The sequence below is a fragment of the Lipotes vexillifer genome, unplaced genomic scaffold (genome assembly GCF_000442215.2).
Source record: "Lipotes vexillifer unplaced genomic scaffold, Lipotes_vexillifer_v1.1 scaffold366, whole genome shotgun sequence".
NCBI classification, from domain to species: Eukaryota; Metazoa; Chordata; class Mammalia; order Artiodactyla; family Lipotidae; genus Lipotes; species Lipotes vexillifer.
In genome coordinates, this window is record NW_006780143.1 from 514,843 (window position 1) to 537,426 (window position 22,584).

Consider the following 22,584-nt stretch of genomic DNA (forward strand, 5'->3'; position numbering starts at 1 on the left):
GAGTGGCCTTCCATTGCTTCAGAAAAGACTTTAAAGCCAAAAGCTGCAGATACTGGCAGTTGGAAGGCAGCCAGCACATGAGGAAGTGGCAAGGCCTGGGGAATATGTGCAGAGTACCAACAGCATCTGCTACAAATTGCCCTGTACCTCATTCTGTATTTCTTTTTTTTTCTCTTCCATTATGGTTTATCACAGGATATTGAATATAGTTCCCTGTGATATACAGTAGGACCTTGTTGTTTATCCATTCTATGTATACTAGTTTACATCTGCTGACCCCAAACTCCCAATCCTTCCCTCCCCCTTGGCAACCACAAGTCTGTTCTCTATGTCTGTGAGTCTGTTTCTGTTTTGTAGATAAGTTCATTTGTGTCATATTTTAGATTCCACGTATAAGTGATATCATATGGTATTTGTCTTTCTCTGACTTACTTAGTATGATAATCTCTAGGTCCATCCATGTAGCTGCAAATGGCATTATTTCATTCTTTTTTATGGCTGAGTAGTATTCCACTGTATGTATGTGCCACATCTGCTTTATCCATTCATCTGTTGATGGACAGTTAGGTGTTTCCATGTCTTGGCTATTGTAAACAGTGCTGCTGTGAACATAGGGGTGCATGTATCTTTTTGAATTATAGTTTTGTCCAGATATATGCCCAAGAGCAGGATTGCTGGATCATATGGCAACTCTATTTTTAGTTTTTTGAGGAACCTTCATAGTGGCTCCACCAATTCCCACCAACAGTGTAGGGGGGTTCCCTTTTCTCCACACCCTCACCAGCATTTGTTATTTGTAGACTTTTTAATGATGGCCATTCTGACTGTCTGTATTTCTAATTTGCATTTTTTCCTTAAATTGGGCCCTCACATTTTTATTAGTTTTAGGCCTTGCAAAACCTAGAGCCACCCATAGTGATAGCTCCTAGTTGTTGAAAAATGTAGCATGTTTGAGAAATTCAAAGAAATTAATAAGGCTATATCAAAGTTGGGAGAAGGGTGGGTAGCAAGGGATGAAATGAGAAAGCAATGCTGGGCTCTTCTAGGTTTGGCTGAGATTTGCTGATCTCTGTAGAACTCAGCTGGGCTCCTCCTGCTTTCTCATTCCTCTGGGACAGGCTGGCAGAGCAGCCCCCTTTCTGGGATGGGCTCTTCCATGATGAAGTGCAAGAATGCCAGAGTGCTGATGAAACTCACAGTGCCTCTGATGCCTATTGCTCACCAGTGGCTCACACCAAATCTCCTAATACTCCATTGGCCAAAGCAATTCACTTGGCCCAGTCCACAACCAGGAGGGCAAGGAAATATAATCCACCTACAAGGAAGGAGGTGATGACTCAGTGAGGTCAGTAATACAATCTACTCTAGGATTTTCACCAAGTTGTTAGTGGTGGTTATCTGGGGTTAGTGAGATTTCTGATAATTTTTATTTTTTGCTTTAGCTTTTTCTCTTATTAGAATTTTTAATGAGAATATAGCAATTTAACAAAAACTATAAACCTATTTCTTTAAGTAATTAAAGATATTAAATGTTGGAGAATAGGGCTTCCCTGGTGGCGCAGTGGTTGAGAGTCCGCCTGCCGATGCAGGGGACGCGGGTTCGTGCCCCGGTCCGGGAAGATCCCACATGCCGCAGAGCGGCTGGGCCCGTGAGCCATAGCCACTGAGCCTGCACGTCCCAAGCCTGTGCTCCGCAACGGGAGAGGCCACAACAGTGAGAGGCCTGCGTACTGCAAAACAAACAAACAAACAAACAAACAAAAAAGGTTGGAGAACATTTATTTGAGGATACATTTTTAACATTTCCTTTTATAACTCCTTTATTAAATGAGTTAATGTACCTATGAAAAGCCTATCTCCTCAGCTTCTGAGACTACCTGTTAGCTTTTACAGTGTATAAAAATCATTAGGTTTTATTATGTTCCTATTTTTGTTTCCTTATTACTACTCATTCATTTTAAAATTTGTTTATATCTTTTATTTTGTATGTATCTCTGTAAACCACCTGCAAACACTTTGAGTGTTAGATGGGAATTAAAGAAACAGATTATTTAAAAAACTGAAACAGGTGTGGGCAAGAGAGCCATCCCAGTCATACATACAAATCAGCTGCAGAGATTATTTTTTTAAATGCTTATGATGACGTCCCTAAAGGTTCTGATTTAATTGTTCTAGGTTGAAGTTATTTTTAAAAGCTCTCCAAGGGTTGAGAAAAATTGAATAAGTAAATGATTAAGTTAGTAGAAAAGTAACAGAAGGGCCAGTGCTATGCGATGAGCAGTAGGAGATTGGGAAGTTCCATAATGACTTGAAGTCTGCTGAGATGCTGAAGGCTGAGGCTCCCGAATATTGAGGAGAGTAGGGAAATGGATGCTGAGGAGAAATTTGAGCTTCCAGAACGAATAGGACTGCTGTTAAGATTGTCTGAGATTCACTGCAGGGAGAAGAGCTGGTCATATCCTCCCTGACACCTCATTTTCCCATGTATAGCCCAGATCAGACCCTAAGAGATAACTGCTTTTTGGGTTACTGAGGTACATTTTGTGGACCCTTTTTCAGAACATTATCACTAATAAGAGTCTCTTCTCAATGAAAACAGGTTGAACTCGTAGGAGATTATTTATATACCCAGAACAAGAGAGGAGAAATAGAGATATTATAGGAATTTGATTTGTCTGTTTACAGCTCTCCGAATTATTTTGTGCAGAGTTCGGTCATTTATGTATAAAATATGAAAATCTCTTCATCTCCCTCTGCCTCATAATATAAAACAAAAACAAAACAAAAATCAAAATCCTCTCTCCCTACATATATATTTATAGAGGAAACATATAAAAATCTAGAAATATATAGAGAGAGGGGGGTTATTGTTTTATTTTTGTTTTTAACTAAAAGACAAATAACATTTTTTTTTAGTAACCAGGACCTCATTACTGGTAAGGTCTGAGTTAATTGCCATTTGTAGAGTAACCATGGTGACCAGCATGTTGCTTCTGAGTCCATTAATCTTGTTGAGGTTAACAGTAAATCCCAAAGGATCTTTTGCAGTGATTCAGAAATAAATCATCTTCTCACATGTATGTTATTTGGTGACAGCACTTTCTTTAAATATGTCTCCCTAACAGACAAAGAAATAAGACAATCCCTAATGAGGTGATAAAAACCCATTCCCAAATAAGAAATTTTACAAAATATAGCAAATGACTGAAAAAAGTAGATACATAGAAATGACACATGAAGGGAGGATTCACTCAATAAACATGTACCATACTCCTAATAGACATACCAAAAAAGGCCATTTACTCCTTCTTAGTAATGTATCTGTTCAGGATCTCAGCCTTGAGGTATAAACCGGAGACAAAATTTGAGATTCTTCAATGAAAAAAACTCAAATTATTTTTTAGATTATAGAAATTAGAAAGGATGAGTTGACCTGGACTGAGGAAGAGAAACAGCTGGCTGCCCAAGATGGGACTAGTAATATTTTATATTTGTGAAAAGGTGTTTGCGACATAGAAAGTAGAGCATGGCCCTACCTAAAACCACATTTGTCCTACAACATCCCCAGAGATTAAGTACAAAATGTGGTGGCCTCATTTTACAGATGAAGATGCTGAGGCTACAGAATGCAGAATGACTTTCCCATACTCAGTATTAGCACTTTCTTTTAAAAGAGCTGAATAAAATGTTAGGATTCTAAATTGCAAGGGTTGGGGATTGGATTTTCATCCCAACTTTCTTCTGCCCTTAATTCATATTACACACAACTCTGGGTCTTTCTCAACCCATGAGGTTTATATTTTCTCATCTCCAAGTATTCCTGAGCTAAAGGAGTAATCCAAGCTCTCATTTCAACCTAGGTCTTCATACATAAAAGAAATACCAAGAAAACAATAGTGTTTTACAGAAGCTAAAATGCACAATTACTCATATTTTAACATCTCTGAAATTGGGACGTGTCTTACAGTAAATGACATTGTAATTGCTGATGCTGTATGAGAAATGGATTCCACTGCCTGTACATGCACCAACATGGTCATAGCTGTGTATACTGTCCTTACCTCAACTGAGTGGTGGAACTGTTAACAATGTAGGTAGAAAGTTATTGTGTATGCGGGAGGTAGGTATCAGTTTGATGTTAGGGATGTGAATACTTATTTGGAGTAATGACCATCATTTCATATTTCCCTGCAAAGCAACATGCTGGTGCTCTACAGGTCTTAAGGGAAGATACCCACAAGCAGAAGGGTATGTTGACTTATTGAGGTAGTCATAGGATGATCATCTTTCATGACCAAAGCAACTGAAGACAGAAAGAATTACTAAATCCCTCAGAATACATGAAAAAAATTTTCAAAGTAACAAGAAGCTGATGTAGCTGACAAGTATGTCTAGCAGGACAGTTGTTAACCATTGTATCATAGTTTCATAGGCTGCTGCTTTTTGTTCTTGGCCATTCGTAAAGTAATTTTTAATCTTATAATCCATGGCATCTTAGATTCTATGATATGTAGTAATTCATCAGTCAGCATGGTTCTGTTCCCCTGTAGCTGGTGATTGGGCTTTGCCTAAAGCTACTCTGTTGATGGCAGACTTCATCAGAAAGTCCAGAGTCCAAAAACAAATCTTATTTGATTAACCAACTCTGGCAAATTAATGTTTTGTTCATTTCAACACAAATGTCTCAGACCACAATTGATATTTGATTAAAAAGGGAAATTGTCTCCAGTGGCTCTTGAAGCTTTTAAGATGATGGTTCTTTATAATTCCCTAATTATAGAAAGTGTTCATTTTTAATTATTAACAATTTAGGATATTGCGGAGGTTACAGTAAAATATTTCTGATATAGGTACAACTGGAAAGGGGGATGGTTCTGATGTAATCATGGCATCCCAAAATTATACACACACACAGTATAAACAGGGAATGTTGTGTATTCATAGATGTATAATCTATCTCTGTGGCCTCCAAAGACCCCATGAGTTATGCTAGAACTGAGAGACTCAGACGTGTTTAATGGCAGAAGCAAGCATTCCATTAACTTGGTTAAAGAGTACAAATCAGCTAGCTGAGTTGTTTCTTCTTTACCTTCACAAAGGTGCACCCCGGCCCGGTTTAAGTTTATACAGTCAGGGGTGCAGCAGGAAGAGTTTAACTAGGTCAGAAGAGTGCTAAATTTTTTCAGGCAAGCATTTGTCCTTGGTAAATTCAGTAAGCCATGCCTTTACATACCAGCCCCGGCCTCTTCCTTACGCAAGTATGACACTCTTCTGTGACTCCCGTCTCCCCAACTTCATTCTGCAAATTTGCGTTCTAGCTGTGTGCCAGGATAAGAACTTTCTCCACTAACATAGGGGTTCTCAACCTAGGGCCTTTCCAGGCATAGGCCAAGCCTTGGCTAACAAGACCTAGAGGAACAAAGGGATAATTTTTTTAATTACCTAAGGGAATCTGATTAGATTTGAATTCCTTTGAAAGAACATTTGGAATTTATTTATACGACTAAGCACTTGAGATTTAAGGTGTGTCCAGGTATAGAATATTTTTTACACCTTAATTCACTGAAGTCATCATTTTTCATATACCCCACTCATAAGATGAGGTAAGTGAATAGTATAGAATTTGAATGTCTGCCTTTATTTTCCCAGTTTATAGATACATGCTGAATGTGACTATTGCTAGAGGAATGTATTATTCTCTTAGGTGTCAGAATTAGAAAGGTCACATCCCCAGATTTTTCTGATAAAATATGCTGCACCTTGAGACGCTCACATGGAACCAAAGGTATCTTTCACCAGATATTTTAATCTCATTTGAAAACTTGTACTTGGTTCAGGGAAGTACTCTGAAATAAGACCCTATCTGCCTTTTAGCTCTCTTCTTTCTTCTCGGAAGGGAGAAATAGTGATGACATCTCATTAAAAGCTCTCCTGCTGCAGTTTAAACCTATTTGCTTTCATTCTGTCTTCAAGCTGAGAACAGCTGATCACTATTTTCTATGTAAAAATCCTGAAGTATTTGACAATTGCTAGTAAGAACATGCCAAGCTTCTCTTTTTGACACTATACAAATCCCTTTATTAAATTTTCATTATTTGTTTAGCTTCTCTCTCTCTCTCTCTCTCTCTCTCTCTCTCTCTCTCTCTCTCTCTCAACCACCCACTGGGTGATATGTCTTTCCCACCTATCTTGAATTGTTATCAAATTAGAATGTGGCCAATAAAAAGGGAGGATTAAAGAACATGGCTTCCTTTCAGCTTCCTCTCTGAAATGATAACAAATACACTAGAACTTCACTTCTCAAACTTGTAATGAGTAGTACAGATATGTGTTTAAGAGCACAGGCTTGAAAGCTGTACTGCCTGTGTTTTGATTTCCAGATCTACCACTTTACTAGCTGAGTTGTCTTAGGCGAATTTTTTAACCTTTCTGTGCCTCATTTTCCTCAACTATAAAATGAGGATCATAATATTATCTCCCTTGGGTTACTCTAAGGATTAAGTTAAGGTAACATATATAAAGAGTTTAAAAACAGTACCTGCAAATATTAAGTATTATAATTATCAACTAAGTTTCAAAATCAAAATTTGGTTATGTGCATTATGATCCATACCAGAAGCTTATTCTGAATCCTAGATATCCTGTTTATAGTAACCTAAAACACCAGCTCATTGTATTATAATTTTGATATTAATCAACCTGGCATTCTTCTCTTAAAAATGTAAGGCATGAGTATATTAGTTCTTATAACGCTTTTTTAAAATATTATCATTACCCCCAGATTTCCTAACCCAATTGTCTTAGCTCTTTAAGTTGTGACTGTAACAAGGTAAAAATTTTTTTCTGTGATGGGCTATAAATAGTGACCAACCATCTCAGGTTTCTTGGAACTGAGGTGTTTCTTGGGGCATAGGACTTTTAACTGCTAAAACTGGGAACATCTTGGGCAAACTGGGATGGTTGGCCACTCACTCCAGCTATAAAAGTACTGTACAAGGTGGAGTAGAAGGGGGAAAGGAAGAAGCAGTAGTAATATTAATCTCACCAAACACAGAAGAATTCTAAATACAACACCACCGTTCCCCTGATTTTTGACTCATGCAATCCCTGATGAGTATCTAAAGGGTAAAATTGCACCGAACTAATTAATTCTAAATGTCAGGCATTTGGGCTTCATTTTTTGCTATTATCGTCATCTGTGGGATATATTTCTTCTCCTTCATTTTATGCTGTTGCACTTTCCTCTGATCAATTTTTTGCCTTTTTCTTTTTTCCTTGTAGGTCAACTCAAATCAAAACATACTCATGGGATAATGCCCAGGTTATCCTGGTTGGAAACAAATGTGACATGGAAGATGAGCGAGTCATCTCAACTGAGAGGGGCCAACATTTAGGAGAACAGCTTGGTAAGAAACAAATGATCAAATTAATGAGAAAGAGAGCATGGTAATTACTTGTAACACAGTGCAGAGTCCCAGCTACTTGCTAGGATGGATTTGATGAAAAGATTGTCAACCCGACAGTAGAAACCAACACATCACCTGTAAGTAGTAAGTGGGTTTCCTCCCACTTTCTGTGGTATCCTTAGAATCCAAGCACAATTACAGAAGCAAAATAGACAGCCAGCATTTGGATTTAGTACAAGATGTTCAAATTCCATTGCATAAGAAAGACAGGATGTGCCTAGCTTGCTATTTCTTTGGGGCTTTTTCTCTATATACGATATTTTATACTGAGTCAGCACTTTATTATGCTATATGATTGTTGTTTTCAAGTTTCCATTGGAGGAGGGTGGGTAATAGGCACAGAATATGTCATATTATAGATTCTGGTTCTAGAGACACCACTGGCAATGTGTGTTACAGTTACAAACCTCTTTGAAACTCAGTTTCCTCATCTCTTAAGAATGAGTATTATGACCCATGGCTACTTTACCAAGTCCTGTAGATAAGATCAACTGAGATAAGAGATAGACATGAAAGAGTTTTAGAAATGGCAAAGCCATTTCAAACGCAAAACATTGTATATAGGGGGAAAAAATGCTTGAGTGAGTAGGGTAGAGTTTTGGTGCAAAGGAGGGAATCATGATTGATTTTTTAAAAATAATTTTTATTGGAGTATAGTTGACTTACAATGTTGTGTTTCAGGTGTACAGCAAAGTGAATAAGTTATACATGTACATATATCCACTCTTTCTTAGATTATTTTCCCATATAGCTCATTATAGAGTATTGAGTAGAGTTCCCTGTGCTATACAGTAGGTCCTTATTAGTTATCTATTTTATATATAGTAGTGTGTATATGTCCCAATCCCCCAATTTATCCCTCCCCCCTTTCCCCCCTAGTAACTGTAAGTTTGTTTTCCACATCTGTTTCTGTATTGTAATTAAGACTCTTTCTGTTTTGTAAATAAGTTCATTTGTACCATTTTTTAAGATTGCACATATAAGCGATATCATATGATATTTGTCTTTCTCTGACTTCACTCAGTATGACAATCTCTACGTCCATTCATGTTGCTGAAAATGGCATTATTTTGTTCTTTTTTATGGCTGAGTAATATTCCATTTTATATATGTACCACATCTTCTTTATCCACTCCTCTGTCGATGGACATTTAGATTGCTTCCATGTCTTGGCTACTGTCAATAGTGCTGAAATGAACATTGGGATACCTTTTCAAATTATGTTTTTCTACAGATATATTGCCAGGAATGGGATTGTTGGATCATGTAGTAGTTCTATATTTAGTTTTTTAAGGAACTTTCACACTGTTCTCCTTAGTGGTTGTACTGATTTACATTCCCACCAAGAGTGTAGAAGGGTTCCCTTTTCTCTACATCCTCTCCAGCACTTGTTGTTTGTAGATTTTTTGATGTTGGCCATTCTGACTGCTGTGAGGTGATTGTAGTTTTGTACAACTACTCATTGTAATTTTGATTTGCATTTCTCTAATAATTAGTGATGTTGAGCATCTTTTCATGTGCTTTTTGGCTATCTGTGTGTCTTCTTTGGAAAAATGTCTATTTAGATATTCTGTCCATTTTTTGGTTGGGTTATTTGCTTTTTTGATATTGAGCTGCATGAGCTGTTTGTATATTTTGGAAATGAATTCCTTGTTGCTTCATTTGCAAATATTTTCTCCCATTCTGTTTGTTGTCTTTTCATTTTGTTTATGGTGTCCTTTGCTGTGCAAAAGCCTTTAAGTTTCATTAGGTCCAATTTGTTTATTTTTATTTTCATTACTCTAGGAGGTGAATTCAAAAAGATATTTCTGCGATTTATGTCAAAGAGAGTTCTGTGTTTTCCTCTAGGAGTTTTATAGTATCCAGCCTTACATTTAGGTCTTTGATCCAATTTGAGTTTATTTTTGTGTATGGTGTTAGGGAGTGTTCTAATTTTATTCTTTTACATGTAGCTGTGTAGTTTTCCCAGCACCACTTATTGAAGAGACTGTCTTTTCTCCATTGTATATTCACAGTTGCTGGTTTTGATAGCATATTTGTGTGTGGATGATTTTTTACTACTACTTTATGTTTGCCTTTACCAGTGAGCTTTCCCACTTGTGATTTTCTTGTTTCTAGTTGTGGCCTTCCCCCCACACACACACCTAGAGAAGTTCCTTTAGCATTTGTTGTAAGGCTGGTTTGGTGGTGCTGAATTCTCTTAGCTTTTGCTTATCTGTAAAGCTTTTGATTTCTCTCTCAAATCTGAATGAGAGCCTTACTGGTTAGAGTAATCTTGGTTGTAGGTTTTGCCCTTTCAACACTTTAAATATATCGTACCTCTCTGTTCTGGCCTGCAGAGTTTCTGCTGAAAAATCAGCTGTTAACCTTATGAGGATTCCTTGTGTGTTATTTGTTGCTTTTCCCTTGTTGCTTTTAATATTTTTTTCTTTGTCTTTAATTTTTGTCAGTTTGATTACTGTGTGTCTCAATGTGTTCCTCCTTGGGTTTATCCTGTATGGGACTCTCTCTGCACTTCCTGGACTTGGATGAGTGTCTCCCTTTCCCATGTTAGGGAACTCTTCAGTTATAATGTCTTCAAATTTTTTCTCAGGCCCTTTTCCTTTCTCTTCATCTTCTGGGACCCCTATATTGCAAATGTTGGTGCATTTGCTGTTGTCACAGAGGTCTCTGTGACCTCATTTTTTTTTCATTCTTTTTTCTTTATTCTCTTCTATGGCAGTGATTTCAAACACTCTGTCTGCCAGCTCACTGTGTTCTTCTGCCTGTTATTCTGCTATTGATTCCTTCTAGTGTATTTTTTAATTTCAGTTATTATGTTGTTCATCTCTGTTCTTCAAATCTTCTCTTTTTTAAATCTTTCTTATATCTTCTTGGTCTGTTCCTCCATTTTTTTCTGAGATTTTGAATCATACTTACTGTTGTTATTCTGAATTATTTTTCAGGTAGATTTCCTATCTCCTCTTCCTTTAATTGTTCTCATGGGTTTTTACCTTGTTGCTTTGCCTGCAACATATTTCTCTGTTGTCTCATTTTGTCTAACTTTCTGTGTTTGTGGTCTCCTTTCCACAGGCTGCAGGATCATAGTTCCTCTTGCTTCTGGTGTCTGACCCCTCGTGGGTGAGGTTGGTCCTGGAGCTTTTGTAGGCGTCCCAGTGGGAGGGACTGGTGCCTGCCCTCTGGTGTGTAGAGCTGGTGTGTAGGTCTTGTCCCTCTGGTGGACAGGGCTGTGTCAGGGGTTGTGATTTGAGGTGGCTGTGAGCTCAGTGCAACTTTAGGCAGCCTGTCTTCTGATGGTTGGCACTGTGTTCCTATCTTCTTTGTTGTTTGGCCTGAGGCTTTCCAGCACTGAAGCCTATAGGTTGTTGGGTTGGGCTGGGTATGGTGCCAAAATTGGGACCTCCTGGAGAGTTCATGCCAATCAGTATTCCCTGGGGCCTCCACTACCAGTCTCCTCACCCCACACAGCAATCTACAGCTGACCCTTACCTCCCCAGGAGAGCCTCCAAGACCCCTAGGTAGGTCTAACCCAGGTTCCTATGGATGTACAGTTTTTTGCTGGTCCCAGTGCACTTGAGACCTTGTGTGTACCCTCCAAGAGTAGAGTCTCTTTCCCCCAGCCCTGTGGAGTTCCTTCACTCAAGCTCTGCTGGTCTTCAAGGCTAAATGCTCTGGGGGTGGTTCTTCCCAATGCCAGATCCTCAGACTGTGTCTTGGAGGGCTATTTTTATGTGAGAACGTTTCTGTGTGGCCTGCATGGGTTTAAATTTTTTTGGTGCTAGGGCTGTTTTTAGTATAGGTGTCTGCCACCTCTTTCCTCAGTGTATGCTGTCCATTATCCCCTTGATAGGAGGTGTGACTGATGTTGTAGCGACAAGAACCTGCATTGGATATTGAACCTCCCCTTTGTTCTGTGGTTGATACTGCCCTGTCAGGGGTGGGGTTTGCTCCCTAGTTCTTGGAGTATAGGCCTCCAGATCTGTTTCTTGGCTGTGATTCTGATCTGTGGTGTGAGTTAGGTGGGACTGGAGCTCTCCCACTGGGAAAGAAGCCACTGCGTATCCCTCCTCTGGAGCTGTTCACCTGTGGGTGTGCTCTGTTGTGTCACCTTTCACCTGTTGTGCGAGCTCTCAGATTACACTGCTCTCGGCCCCACCTTAACTGTGTGGGTGTGCCGGCAGTTGGTCTGGTGTCTCTAAGGTGCTGTTTTCACCAGGCCACTAGTGTAGATCCACTGAAGTCAGGTTCCAGGATCGCAGTAATCTGCATCCACTGTGGGTGCTATGGGGTCAGCTCGGACTCTGGCCTCGCCCAACACCCATGTGTATGTGTCCACAAAGTCCACAGCTGCTAAAGCTAGACCCGTCTCAGCTGTAGGAGCACTCATCTGTTCAGATGTTCTGCAGGTGCTGAGTTTACAAAGCCAGTTGCAGGGGTGTAAATCCGCAGTTTGCGCAGCAGTAAGGGAAGATTTCATCCCTTCTTCCTTAGTTGCACGGTCCCTGGGGCTGGCTCATCTGTGGTTTCAGCCCCACCTATGCATGTGGGCCACACACAGGCATCTGATCCTGAGGCTGCCCCAGAGCACATGAGCCTGCCCTGGTGGGAAGAGGGCACAGAGGAGGCGGCAGCTGGGGGACACCCATGGCAGGGACTGGTGCGTATGGAGAGAGGCTGCAATGGCCATGATTTATTAATTCAAGCCATTTTTTACTGAGCACCAGTTATGTATCCTGCACTGTATCAGACATCATGGGGGATACCAAAAAAGTGTGACCCACAGTCGCTTAGCTCAAGTTGCTTTCAATCAAGTGAGGAGACCAGAGATACACACAAGAAAGCAGAAATAACAAGGCAACAAAAAAAATAGCATCATGAGGATATGATAAGCTAGGAGACAGACGCCAAGAGGAAAGCAACAGAGGGAGGGAGGTAGACACAGGTGTTAGAAGGAGGTGTGAGAGTGAAGTGAGATGGGAGGCAGATAAGGAGCAATGCAGAGGAAACAGAGAAAATGTATGGAAATGAGCAGAACAGCTAGGAAGAGATGAGTGATGAGAGGAGCTAACAATCATACGGGTTAAATGACAAGACAAGGTTTGAATGTTCCTGAGAGTAGAATATGAAAACTATGAGGAGGAGAAAAAGCATGAATAAAGGGCACAGTGGAGTAAGGACACTGAGAGGAACACTGGGAGGACAGAGTGGAAAAGTTGGAACCCAGCATAATGTTATGGGAGTAGAGTGGATTTGGGGAACAATTCCAGCCCTAAGCAAATGAGCTGGAATTTCTTTCTTTTCCTTCCTTCCCCCCTTCTTCCCTCCCTTCCTTCCTTCCTTCCTTCTCCCTCCCTCCCTCCTGTCCTTCCCTCCTCCCTCCCTCCCTCCCTCCCGCCTCACTCCCTCCTGTCCCTTTTTCCTCCCTCCCTCCCTTCTGAGAGTCTGACTTTCTAACCTTTTTGGCCAGGACCTACAGTAAGAAATGCATTCAATCTAGCAATCCAATGCATACATACGTAGAGAATGAAACCAAAGTTTTACAAAACACGTTTACTCTTATTAGATGAGATTTGTTCTGATGCTATTCTCTTTTCTATTATTTTTCATCTTCTTTTTTCTTTTAATAATGGTTTCAACTCACTGAATAAATCTTAGGATCCACTAATGTGCTTCAACCTGCTATAATTTGAAAAACACTGTTCTGAAGGGGGTACTCTGTGATTAATCTGCAGGGAGTGTGCAGCACAGATTAAAGAAGCAGACATCCTCTCAGTGGGGCATCCTGTCACTTGGTCATCTCATAAATGAACTATGCACAGTCCAGTCTGAGAGCTTGACCATTTCCTTATGAGATTAGTGAGCTCATTGGACCAAAGGCTATCACCCAATGACTGCAAGAACCCTCCCACCAAACTTTCTTACATTCGCCCTTGAGAAAATCATACAGCTGATGTCTGTTCTTTCTGTGGCTGCCCTTGAGCTTTTATCATCTCGTTCATAGGGCCTCTCCCCATTCCATCAATTTAATAATCTTTTCCCCCCAAAAGTCTGAAAAACTTGGCTATCTTTTCTTAGTCCTCTTAGCACCTCAGGAAGTTAGGAATGGAGAATAGTAGACTCCCCAAGAGAAGAGAGAAAAGAAATCTGGGAGAGGGTTGGCAAGGTGGCTGCCTGAGACAAACTCTTCCCTCCCTGTATTTTCTTGACTAGTCAGGCATATGCTATGTGGGGGGAAGAAACTGCTACACAGACATAAGTGACTTCTATATATAAACCTGAAAATTGTTTGGTTCAAAGAACAATAGATGGGAGCCAATATTTTAGTAACATTGAGCCAGGTAGCTGGTTACATTTTTTACCACTGTAATAAATTACCTGGGTGTTGAGAAGGTCATGTTGTGGAAGGGGACATGTAGAATGGTGTGAATGCATCACGAGAGAAGCCTTCCTTGGAACTCCACTGACTGACACAAACCCTTTTCATGCAGTACACAGATGAAGGAAAGTTCCTGAAATTGTGAGGCAGAAATGGTTTATGTACCCATACACATTCTTCCAATGATTTCTGATTGATTTTTTTGCTCTGTATTCAATAAACCCCAGCAGTTGTCATAGCAAGCAACACTTGGGCATTCTTAGAGTGTCATTTACCTTCTTTAATGTGGTTTGTTCTTTTCATGACTACACACCCTTCTATAAATGATCATGAGAGATCATTTATATGGGGAAAAACCTCACAATCAGTTTAAAGATTTTAAAGGTCTTAGCTTTATTTTCTTTTAATTACTGGTAAAATTCCATTGTCCAGAACAGCATCACACACACACAAAGGTTGGGCACTGTTTTTTAAATGTCATTACCACATCTTAGCAGATGGTTCAAAAACACTGCTGTATTGATCTAGTTACAATTAATTCTCCATTGTGGATGGTTACATCCATAACATTTGCTTATCCTAATGAAGGTACTTGATGGAACTGAGCTGTAGCTGAGGTCTTTAATAATAGTTGTATGTAAGCTGCCCTTGCCAATCCAAACATTTACAATACATCAGGTGCTTGGGAATACAATAATAATGCTACGTTTCAGGAGCAACCATTGCAGCACCAGTGATAGACTATGCAGACAAACAGCATTTTTCTGGTCTTCCCTTTCCTGGTTGTTTTGTTTCATTTGGCCTGCTGGGCATGCCCTCCTTCTTGCATTCTGCCATCTTGGCTTCTATACCATGGTGCTCTCTCTCCAGCCGTACCTTGGCTGTTTCCTTGGGAGACTCCTCCTCTTTCTCCCTCTCACACTTTGCCTTTCCATCCTTGGCCCACCACTCTTCTCTCTCTGCACTCTCCCTTAGATATTCCCAACCAATTCTGAGGCATGAACTCTGCCTATAAACTAATGACAGCCAAGTCATGTCTTAGCCCTGACCCTTTCACCTGACCCTCTACCCACCTGCCAGCTGCATGTATTCAATACTTCCGATTTTGGGTGGTCCTCTAAATCATTGCAGCTGAATCCTCTGGGGCTCTTTTTCAAGTGCATATTTGTCAGCCCTAACTCAGGCATGCTGCATCAAAGTTTCTGAAGGCCAGGAATCTACATGTTTAACAAACAACATTCTGACTTTCCTACAACCCTAAAATTTTAGAACACTGGCTTAAATAGCTGCAAGTGTTTGGAGAAGGTAGGGAACTGCCCCTGAGCTGAACATTATCCTATAGCTAGTATCATTCTTCCCATGTGTGTTTTTGACATTTACTATAGGCACATGTACCTATAATGATATATAGGAATGTTTTCGATTTTTATTTTTATCCAAATTTATAATATGGCAATAATCTATATATATGTACAGTCTCATAATTTGTTTTAAACGTAAAAATATTAAATATTAGAAAAAATAGAAATAATTAAAGATACGTTTTCCTAAAATAAAAGTAATATAACTGGGAATAAGAACAAAGCCATGTATGGAGGAGAATGGATTTTGTATTGCCCTGAAATTATAGAAGAAAGAATACTTGAACCAATTTTACAAGAACTGAATGGTCAGAAAGTACAGAAACTCTGAGGTTTCCTAAAAATGTAGTCAGAGAAACAAAAATTGCAGATAAACTAAATTTGCTTCTGGAGAGAAGTGATGTTTTTAATAACTAATTTGTAAGGCTCTAATTTTGTTTTTAATTTGCATTCATATTTCTTCCTAAAGCAAATAACAGATACATATATCCTATTACTCTCCATTCAAATAATTGTCCTGGTATCATGTGCCTGTATTACTAAATTCCAACCCTGTCATCTCCATCCTTCCTCCTTGTCTAGCACAGGGAACCCATGAGGATTTCTGACAACTATAAAATATACTTTGCCATCTTTCCAACCTGTAAAATTTGTTTTCCCTTCTTTTCACATTTACTGACTTGTTTTGTTTATTCATCTTCAAATGTTTATTAAACACCTATAATGATATTAAGGAGTCATGAAATAGGTATCTTCCCCCTCGTGAAGCTTAATGTGTGGTCTGCATGTCAAAAATACAATGAAATATCGTGAATGCATAAATTGTTTCCAGCCCTGTTTAGGGCTGGAAAACATCAAAACAAGTATAACTTGAAGGATGAAAGCGGGACATACAGATCTACAAATATATAGTTCCTTCTGTTTTAAGAATATGAAGAGTGACCAGAAAGTCACATTCTATGTCTATAAACTCTGAAACATTGATTCAATAAAAGCTGGCTTAATTAAACAGGTCCTTCAAGGGAATAATCTCTTGAAGTAGAAAAAGGTAAATTAAAGGCAAATCAGAAAGGATACTCCTTCACATAACAAAGAATATACTAAAAGAACTGATTGTTTCTGGAGGAGGGAGGTGGTGCAGACAGGATATATTCAATATAGTTGCTTCCAAAAAGTCTAGATAAATCAAGTAAGGCAGATATACCATGGCTAATATAGTTTGGACTCTATGGGACATTTCTATCCCACCAAGAATAAGAGTTTGAGCACATTGACCATGCGGCTTCATATGCCCTGATATCACTCTTGGGGACATGTTAACTAGGGTGAATGGAACATCACTGTTACCAAGCCAGGAAAGTCTACCTCCTGAGATTTTAGTGCCCATGCTTCTGATTTCTGCTGAGACTGGATGACTTCAGGGATGCCTAATTTAGGAACTCTGATTCGAGGATTCTTCAACTGGTTTCTAATTTGAGTCTTTTAGTGTAAACACCCTTGTCTTTCATTGCCAGCTCAGGTGAGAATGAACAAAACAGTAACTTCACTGAACTTTGGATCCATGCAGTCTGATCCTAAGCAGGCAGATTCTCTTTATACATTTTCCATTGAAGAGAAGTATAATTACCAGCATCACACCTTCCTGACTGCTAAGCTCTGCTTGAGTCACTGTATACTGGAACGACCTTGAGATACAGATTAGGTCTTAACTATTTAGTTTTCTATTTTACAATCCAGGAGAGAATTAGGGTCTATATAACTGATAAGCCTATTTAAACTCTGTTCATGGACCCCAGAGTCTTCCAGTGATCCACAGTGATCCAGTGAAAGATGACAGAAAATGACTAGATCACTGTTAAGGATAAATTTTCTCAAATGCAATATTGCCCAAGTACATAATATTTATTTTCAAACAGTGCCCAGCTTTATGGAATTTCCTCCGACCAGTAAATTGGAAAACTCCTTGACTAATCATTCTGTGCTTTATAAGAAACCTCTGAAAATTCTTGATGCCTCACTCTCTAGGCCTTAAAAATTACACTGAGACAGTTACCACTAAACTGGTTAACAGCAACTTCTTAGTACCTTTAGAGCATTATTTTAGGGAATCTGTAAGGAGGACTACTTAAGGTAGTTCCCTTCTAAATAATGAAAAATTAAGGTATTGTAAAGTGTGCTGTCTTTCTTCTTTGTTGCGCTGAGAGAGCCACATAAGACTGCTCTGAGACTAGGAATAACAGATAAATTAACTCAAGTCACAGGTAGGCCTCAGAACATTGAGGGGATCTCACTTCTTTCTCGGAAAATTCAGTTCAGGCAGGACCAAGGCAAGGAGAGGAGAAAAGTAAATAGAAGGAAGATTGAATCTAGAGAAAGGGTTCTCAAAAATACCAATGTACAAGCTGTACATCAGGCCAGTTAAATTGGGATCTCTCTGGTGGGACTCAGTCAACAGTATTTTATTTTATTTTATTGAGGTATAATTGACATATTAGTTCAGGTGTGTAACATAATGATTCAATATTTGTATGTAATGCAAAATGCAAAATGATCACCACAGTAAGTCTATATCCATCACTATACATAATTACAAAAACCTTTTTCTTGTGATGAGAACTTAAGATTTATTCTCTTAACAACTTTCAAATATGCAATACAGTATTTTTAACTATGGTACTGTGCTGTACATTACATCTCTGGGATTTATTTATTTTATAACTGGACATTAGTACCTTTTGAACCTTTCATCCATTTTGCCTGCCCAACCCCCAGCCCCCACCTCTGTTCACCACCAGTCTGTTCTCTGTATCTGAGGTGGGTTTTATTTTGGAGGGTTTTTTGCAGGGGAGGTGGTTTGCTTTTTTTTCTGAGATTCTGCATATAAGTGAGATCATACAGTATTTGTCTTTCTCTTTCTGACTTATTTCCCTCAAGGTTCATCCATGTTGTCATAAATGGGAAGATTTCTTTCGTTTTTATGGCTGAATAATATTCTATTTGTACGTGTGTGTGCATATGTGTGTTTATCCGTTCATCCAATGATGGACACTTAGGTTGTTTCCATATCTTGGCTACTGTAAATAATAATGTAGTGAACATAAGGGTGCCTATCTTTTTGAGTTAGTGTTTTTGTTTTTATTGTATAAATGCCTAAAAGTAGAATTTCTGGATCATATGATATTTCTATTTTTAATTATTTGAGGAATATCCATATATGGATATACCAATTTATATTCCCATCAACAGTGCACAAGGGTTCCTGTTTCTTCATACCCTTACCAACACTTGTTAATTTTTGTATTTTTGGTAATAGCCATTCTAACAGGTGTGAGGTGATATCTCTTTGTGGTTGTGACTTACATTTCACTGATGATTAGTGATGTTAAACATCCTTTCACATACCTGTTGGCCATCTGTACGTCTTTGGAAAAAATGTCTATTCAGATCCTCTGCCCAATTTTTAATCATATTTTTTGTTTATTTATTGCCTTTGAGTTGTACAAGCTCTTTATATATTTTGGATATTAAGCCCTTCTCCAGATAAATAGTTTGCAAATTTTTTCTCCCATTCTGTATGTTGTCTTTTCATTTTCTTAATTACTTTTTTTTTCTTTTTTGCTGTGCAAAAGCTTTTAAGTTTGATGTAGTCTCATTCGTTGATTTTTGCTTTTGTTGTTTGTGCTTTGGGTATCATAGCCAAAAAGTCATTGCCAAGACCAGTGTTGAGGAGTTTCTTCCCTATGTTTTCTTCTAGGAGTTTTATAGTATCAGGTATTGTGTTTAGGTCTTTGATTTATTTTGAGTTGATTTTTGTGAGTGGTGTGAGATAAAGTCCATTTTCATTATTTTGCATGTGTTCAAACATTTTTCCCAACACCATTTGTTGAAGAGACTATCTTTCTTTATTCGGTGCTCTGGGCTCCCTTGTCAAATATTAGTTGATCTTATGAGCAGGGTTTTAATTCTGTTCTCTCTAACTTTATTCCATTGGTCTATGCGTCTATACTGTTTTTTATTACTGTAGCTTTGTAGTATAGTTTGAAGTGTGATAGCTCCAGCTTTGTTCTTTTTCTTCAGGATTGCTTTGGCTGTTTGGAGTCTCTTGTGGTTCCATACAAATTTTAGGATTGTTTTTTCTATTTCTGTGAAGAACGCCTATGGTATTTTGTTGGGAATTACATTAAATCTGTAGATGGATTTGGATGTTATGGAGATATTAATAATATTAATTCTTCCAATCCATGACAGTATGATGTCTTTCCACTTGTTTCTTCAGTTTCTTTCAGCAAAGCCTTGTAGTTTTCTTATAGTCTTATACAGATCTTTCACTTCCTGGGCTAAATTTATTCCTAAGTATTTTATTGTTTTTAATGCTATTGTGAATGGTATCTTGTTCAGATATTTCAACCTTAGTGTAAAGAAATGCAACTGGTTTCTGTATGTTAATTTTGTAGCCTATAACTTTACTGAAATTGTTGATTAGTTCCAAAGTTTTTTGGTTGAGACTATGGAATTTTCTATATACTGAATCATATTGTCTACAAATAGCAAATCATTCCTGATTTGGATGCATTTTACTTCTTTGTCTTCCCTAATCCCTCTAGCTAGGACTTCCAGTACTATATTCAATAGGAGTGGTAAGAGTAGGCATTCTTGTCTCATTCCTGATCTTAGTGGAAAAACTTTCAGTTGTCCTCCATTAAGTATAATGTTAATTGTGGGTTTGTCATATATGTTGTGGTATATTCCTTCTATACCCAATCTGCCAAGGGTTTTTATCATGAAAGGGTGTTGTATTTTGTCAAATGCTTTTCTACATCTGTTGGGATGATCATGTCATTTTTATCTTTTATTCATATGATGATTACATTTATTGATTTGTGTATGTGGAAGCATCCAGAGATAAATCCCACTTGACAATGGTGTGTAATCCTTTTTATGTTCTCTTGAATTTGGTTCATTAATATTTTGTTGAAAATATTTTCATCCATATTCATCAGGGGTGTTGGTCTGTACTTTTCTTGTGTCCTTATCTGGTTTGGTGTCAAGGTGATGCTGATCTCATAGAATGAGTTTGGAAGTGTTTCCTTTTCCTCAGTTTTATGGAGAGTTTGAGAAGGATTGGTATTAATTCTTCTTTGAATGTTTGGTAGAATTCACCAGTGAAGTCATCAGCGCCCCCTGGGGTTTTATGTGTTGGAGGGTTTTGATTACTGATTCAATCTCTACTCATTGTTGGTCTTTTCAGATTTTCTATTTTTTCTCATTCAGTCTTGTTAGGTCATGTGTTTCTATAAATTTATCTATTTCTTCTAGGTTATCTAATTTGTTGGCATATAATTGTTTATAATAGTCTCTTGTGATCTTTTGAATTTCTGTAGTATCAGTTGTAATGTCTCCTTTTTATTTCTAATTTTATTTATATGAGTTTTCTCCCTTTTTTTCTTAGTCTGGCTAAATGTTTTTCAATTTTGTTTCTTTCCAAAGAAGCAGCTCATAGTTTCTTTGATCCTTTTTATTGCTTCTCTAAACTCCATGTCATTTATTTCTGCTCTAATCTTTATTGTTTCCTTCCTTCTGCTAACTTTGGGCTTAATTTATTCATGTTCTTGTTCCTCGAGTTGTAAAGTTAGGTTATTTGAGATCTTTCTAATTTCTTAATACATTATTTTTTTCAGTATAAACTTTCCTCTCAGAATAGTTTTTGCCACATCACATAAGTTTTAATATGTTTTATTTTCATTTCTTTGCTGATTTCTAGTTCATGCCATTGTGATCAGAAAAGATAGTTAATATGATTTCAGTCTTCTTAAATTTGCTAAGATTTTGTGTGTGTGTGTCTTATATGGTCTATTTTGGAAAATGTTTCATGTGCACTTGAGAAAAGTGTATATTCTGCTGTTGGATGGAATGTTCTATATATGTCAAGTCCATTTTTTTTAGTATGGTTCAGTTCCAACATAGTGCCAAATGGGAGTCGGGCAGGTCATCAACTCTCTTGGATCCTCAGAGATCCTATCTACTTACTTTCTAATACGCAGGTGGGAAGAAATTTCTTGGGTGTCCTGGTATAATGTGCAGAGGCAGTTTGGTTTTGTTATGAATGTCCAACTCATTGTAAATAAAAAGGGAGAGAAAAAGGGATGACTCACACTGCCATGATGCTGACGTCACTTCATTTGAACCTTTTTTTGTTTGTACAGTCCTTAGAGTTAAAAAAAAAAAAGTGGAGATCACTGATTAGATGATGGTTTATAGGGGGAGAACAGGAAGCTCATGTGTGCACACACACATGTATGTCACATAAATCAAAATCTCTAGAGCTGGAGTATAGACACTGGTGTTTTATCTCCTCTGATGATTCTAATGTATATCCAGGGTTGAGAACCCCTAATTTAGGTTCTTCCCATGTGTTACCTGATTGTGTTGAAGTTGAGGACCATAGGCCTAAACTGAGCAGTGGCAGTGGGGTACAATGAGGAGAGAAACTTTTACATGTTTAGGCAGTAGAACTAACAACACTTGGTGAATATCTAGATCCTGAAGGCTGAGGGTGATAAAAGATGACCCAAGGTTTCTGACTTGAGTAACTAATTGAAGTCATTATGGAGGGACAATTTGGGAGTAAAATCAGCATGTTAACAGGCAGAAGGGAAGAAACCCAAGAAAAAGCAGAGGGTGGAGAGTCAGGAGAATGGAGCTACTTGGTGGAGAGCCAAAGGGTGAATGAGACAAGATCTAGTGAGCAAATGGAAAGAACTAGCATTAAACCTAGGCACTGAAAACCAGAAATCCATAGTTTTAAAGATGACAGTAAATTATTTTTCAAATGCAAGTAGCCATCCCTTTCTTTTCTATGAATTTAAATTGTTGTTAAGAGTTGCCTCCATTAAATGTATTTTTTATAACATTTCCTAATTTTGTATGCATTTCCTAATTGGTAGGAAAAAGTAAAGCAAATCATAAGAACTGGCCATCGTGGCCATGTCTGCATTATTAACCTTGTCTTTAGCAACAGACCATAACTAGTTTAATGGTTGGTGGGGTGCACAGTTTTATAGCTAATTTCAATTCGTGTGCTTCAGCCTATCATTATAGTGTCAGTTTAGCTTGCCAAGGGCCACTTAGTTAGGTGGGGTACACAAGCCAGAGAAGCATGAGCATTTCTGGTGGTGAACACACTCCTGCCTGGGCTATTTTAAAGCTTTCTTGTCAAGCTCAGACCTGCAATGTTGCCTCAAGCAACCACACTTTAATAACAGATTTTTTTTCCTTCAGTTTCTTAATCTCTTTCCCTTGTCCCTACAAAACCAATTCTGTAATAAAGCCAGGCTGAGGAGCCAGAAACTCTAATGAGAAGAGCAGTACCCTGAAGCCTATT

The 22,584-nt window shown here is 38.3% G+C and overlaps 1 protein-coding gene across 1 annotated transcript in view; it reads left to right on the forward strand.

The window, feature by feature from the left end:
* Window positions 1–22,584, forward strand: part of RAB3C (RAB3C, member RAS oncogene family) — a 317,596-nt gene that overhangs the window by 253,408 nt on the left and 41,604 nt on the right. Inside the window, exon 4 of the mRNA XM_007453216.1 lies at window positions 7,282–7,406. Coding sequence (XP_007453278.1) covers window positions 7,282–7,406 — 125 coding nt within the window. The remainder of the gene's footprint in view (window positions 1–7,281; window positions 7,407–22,584) is intronic.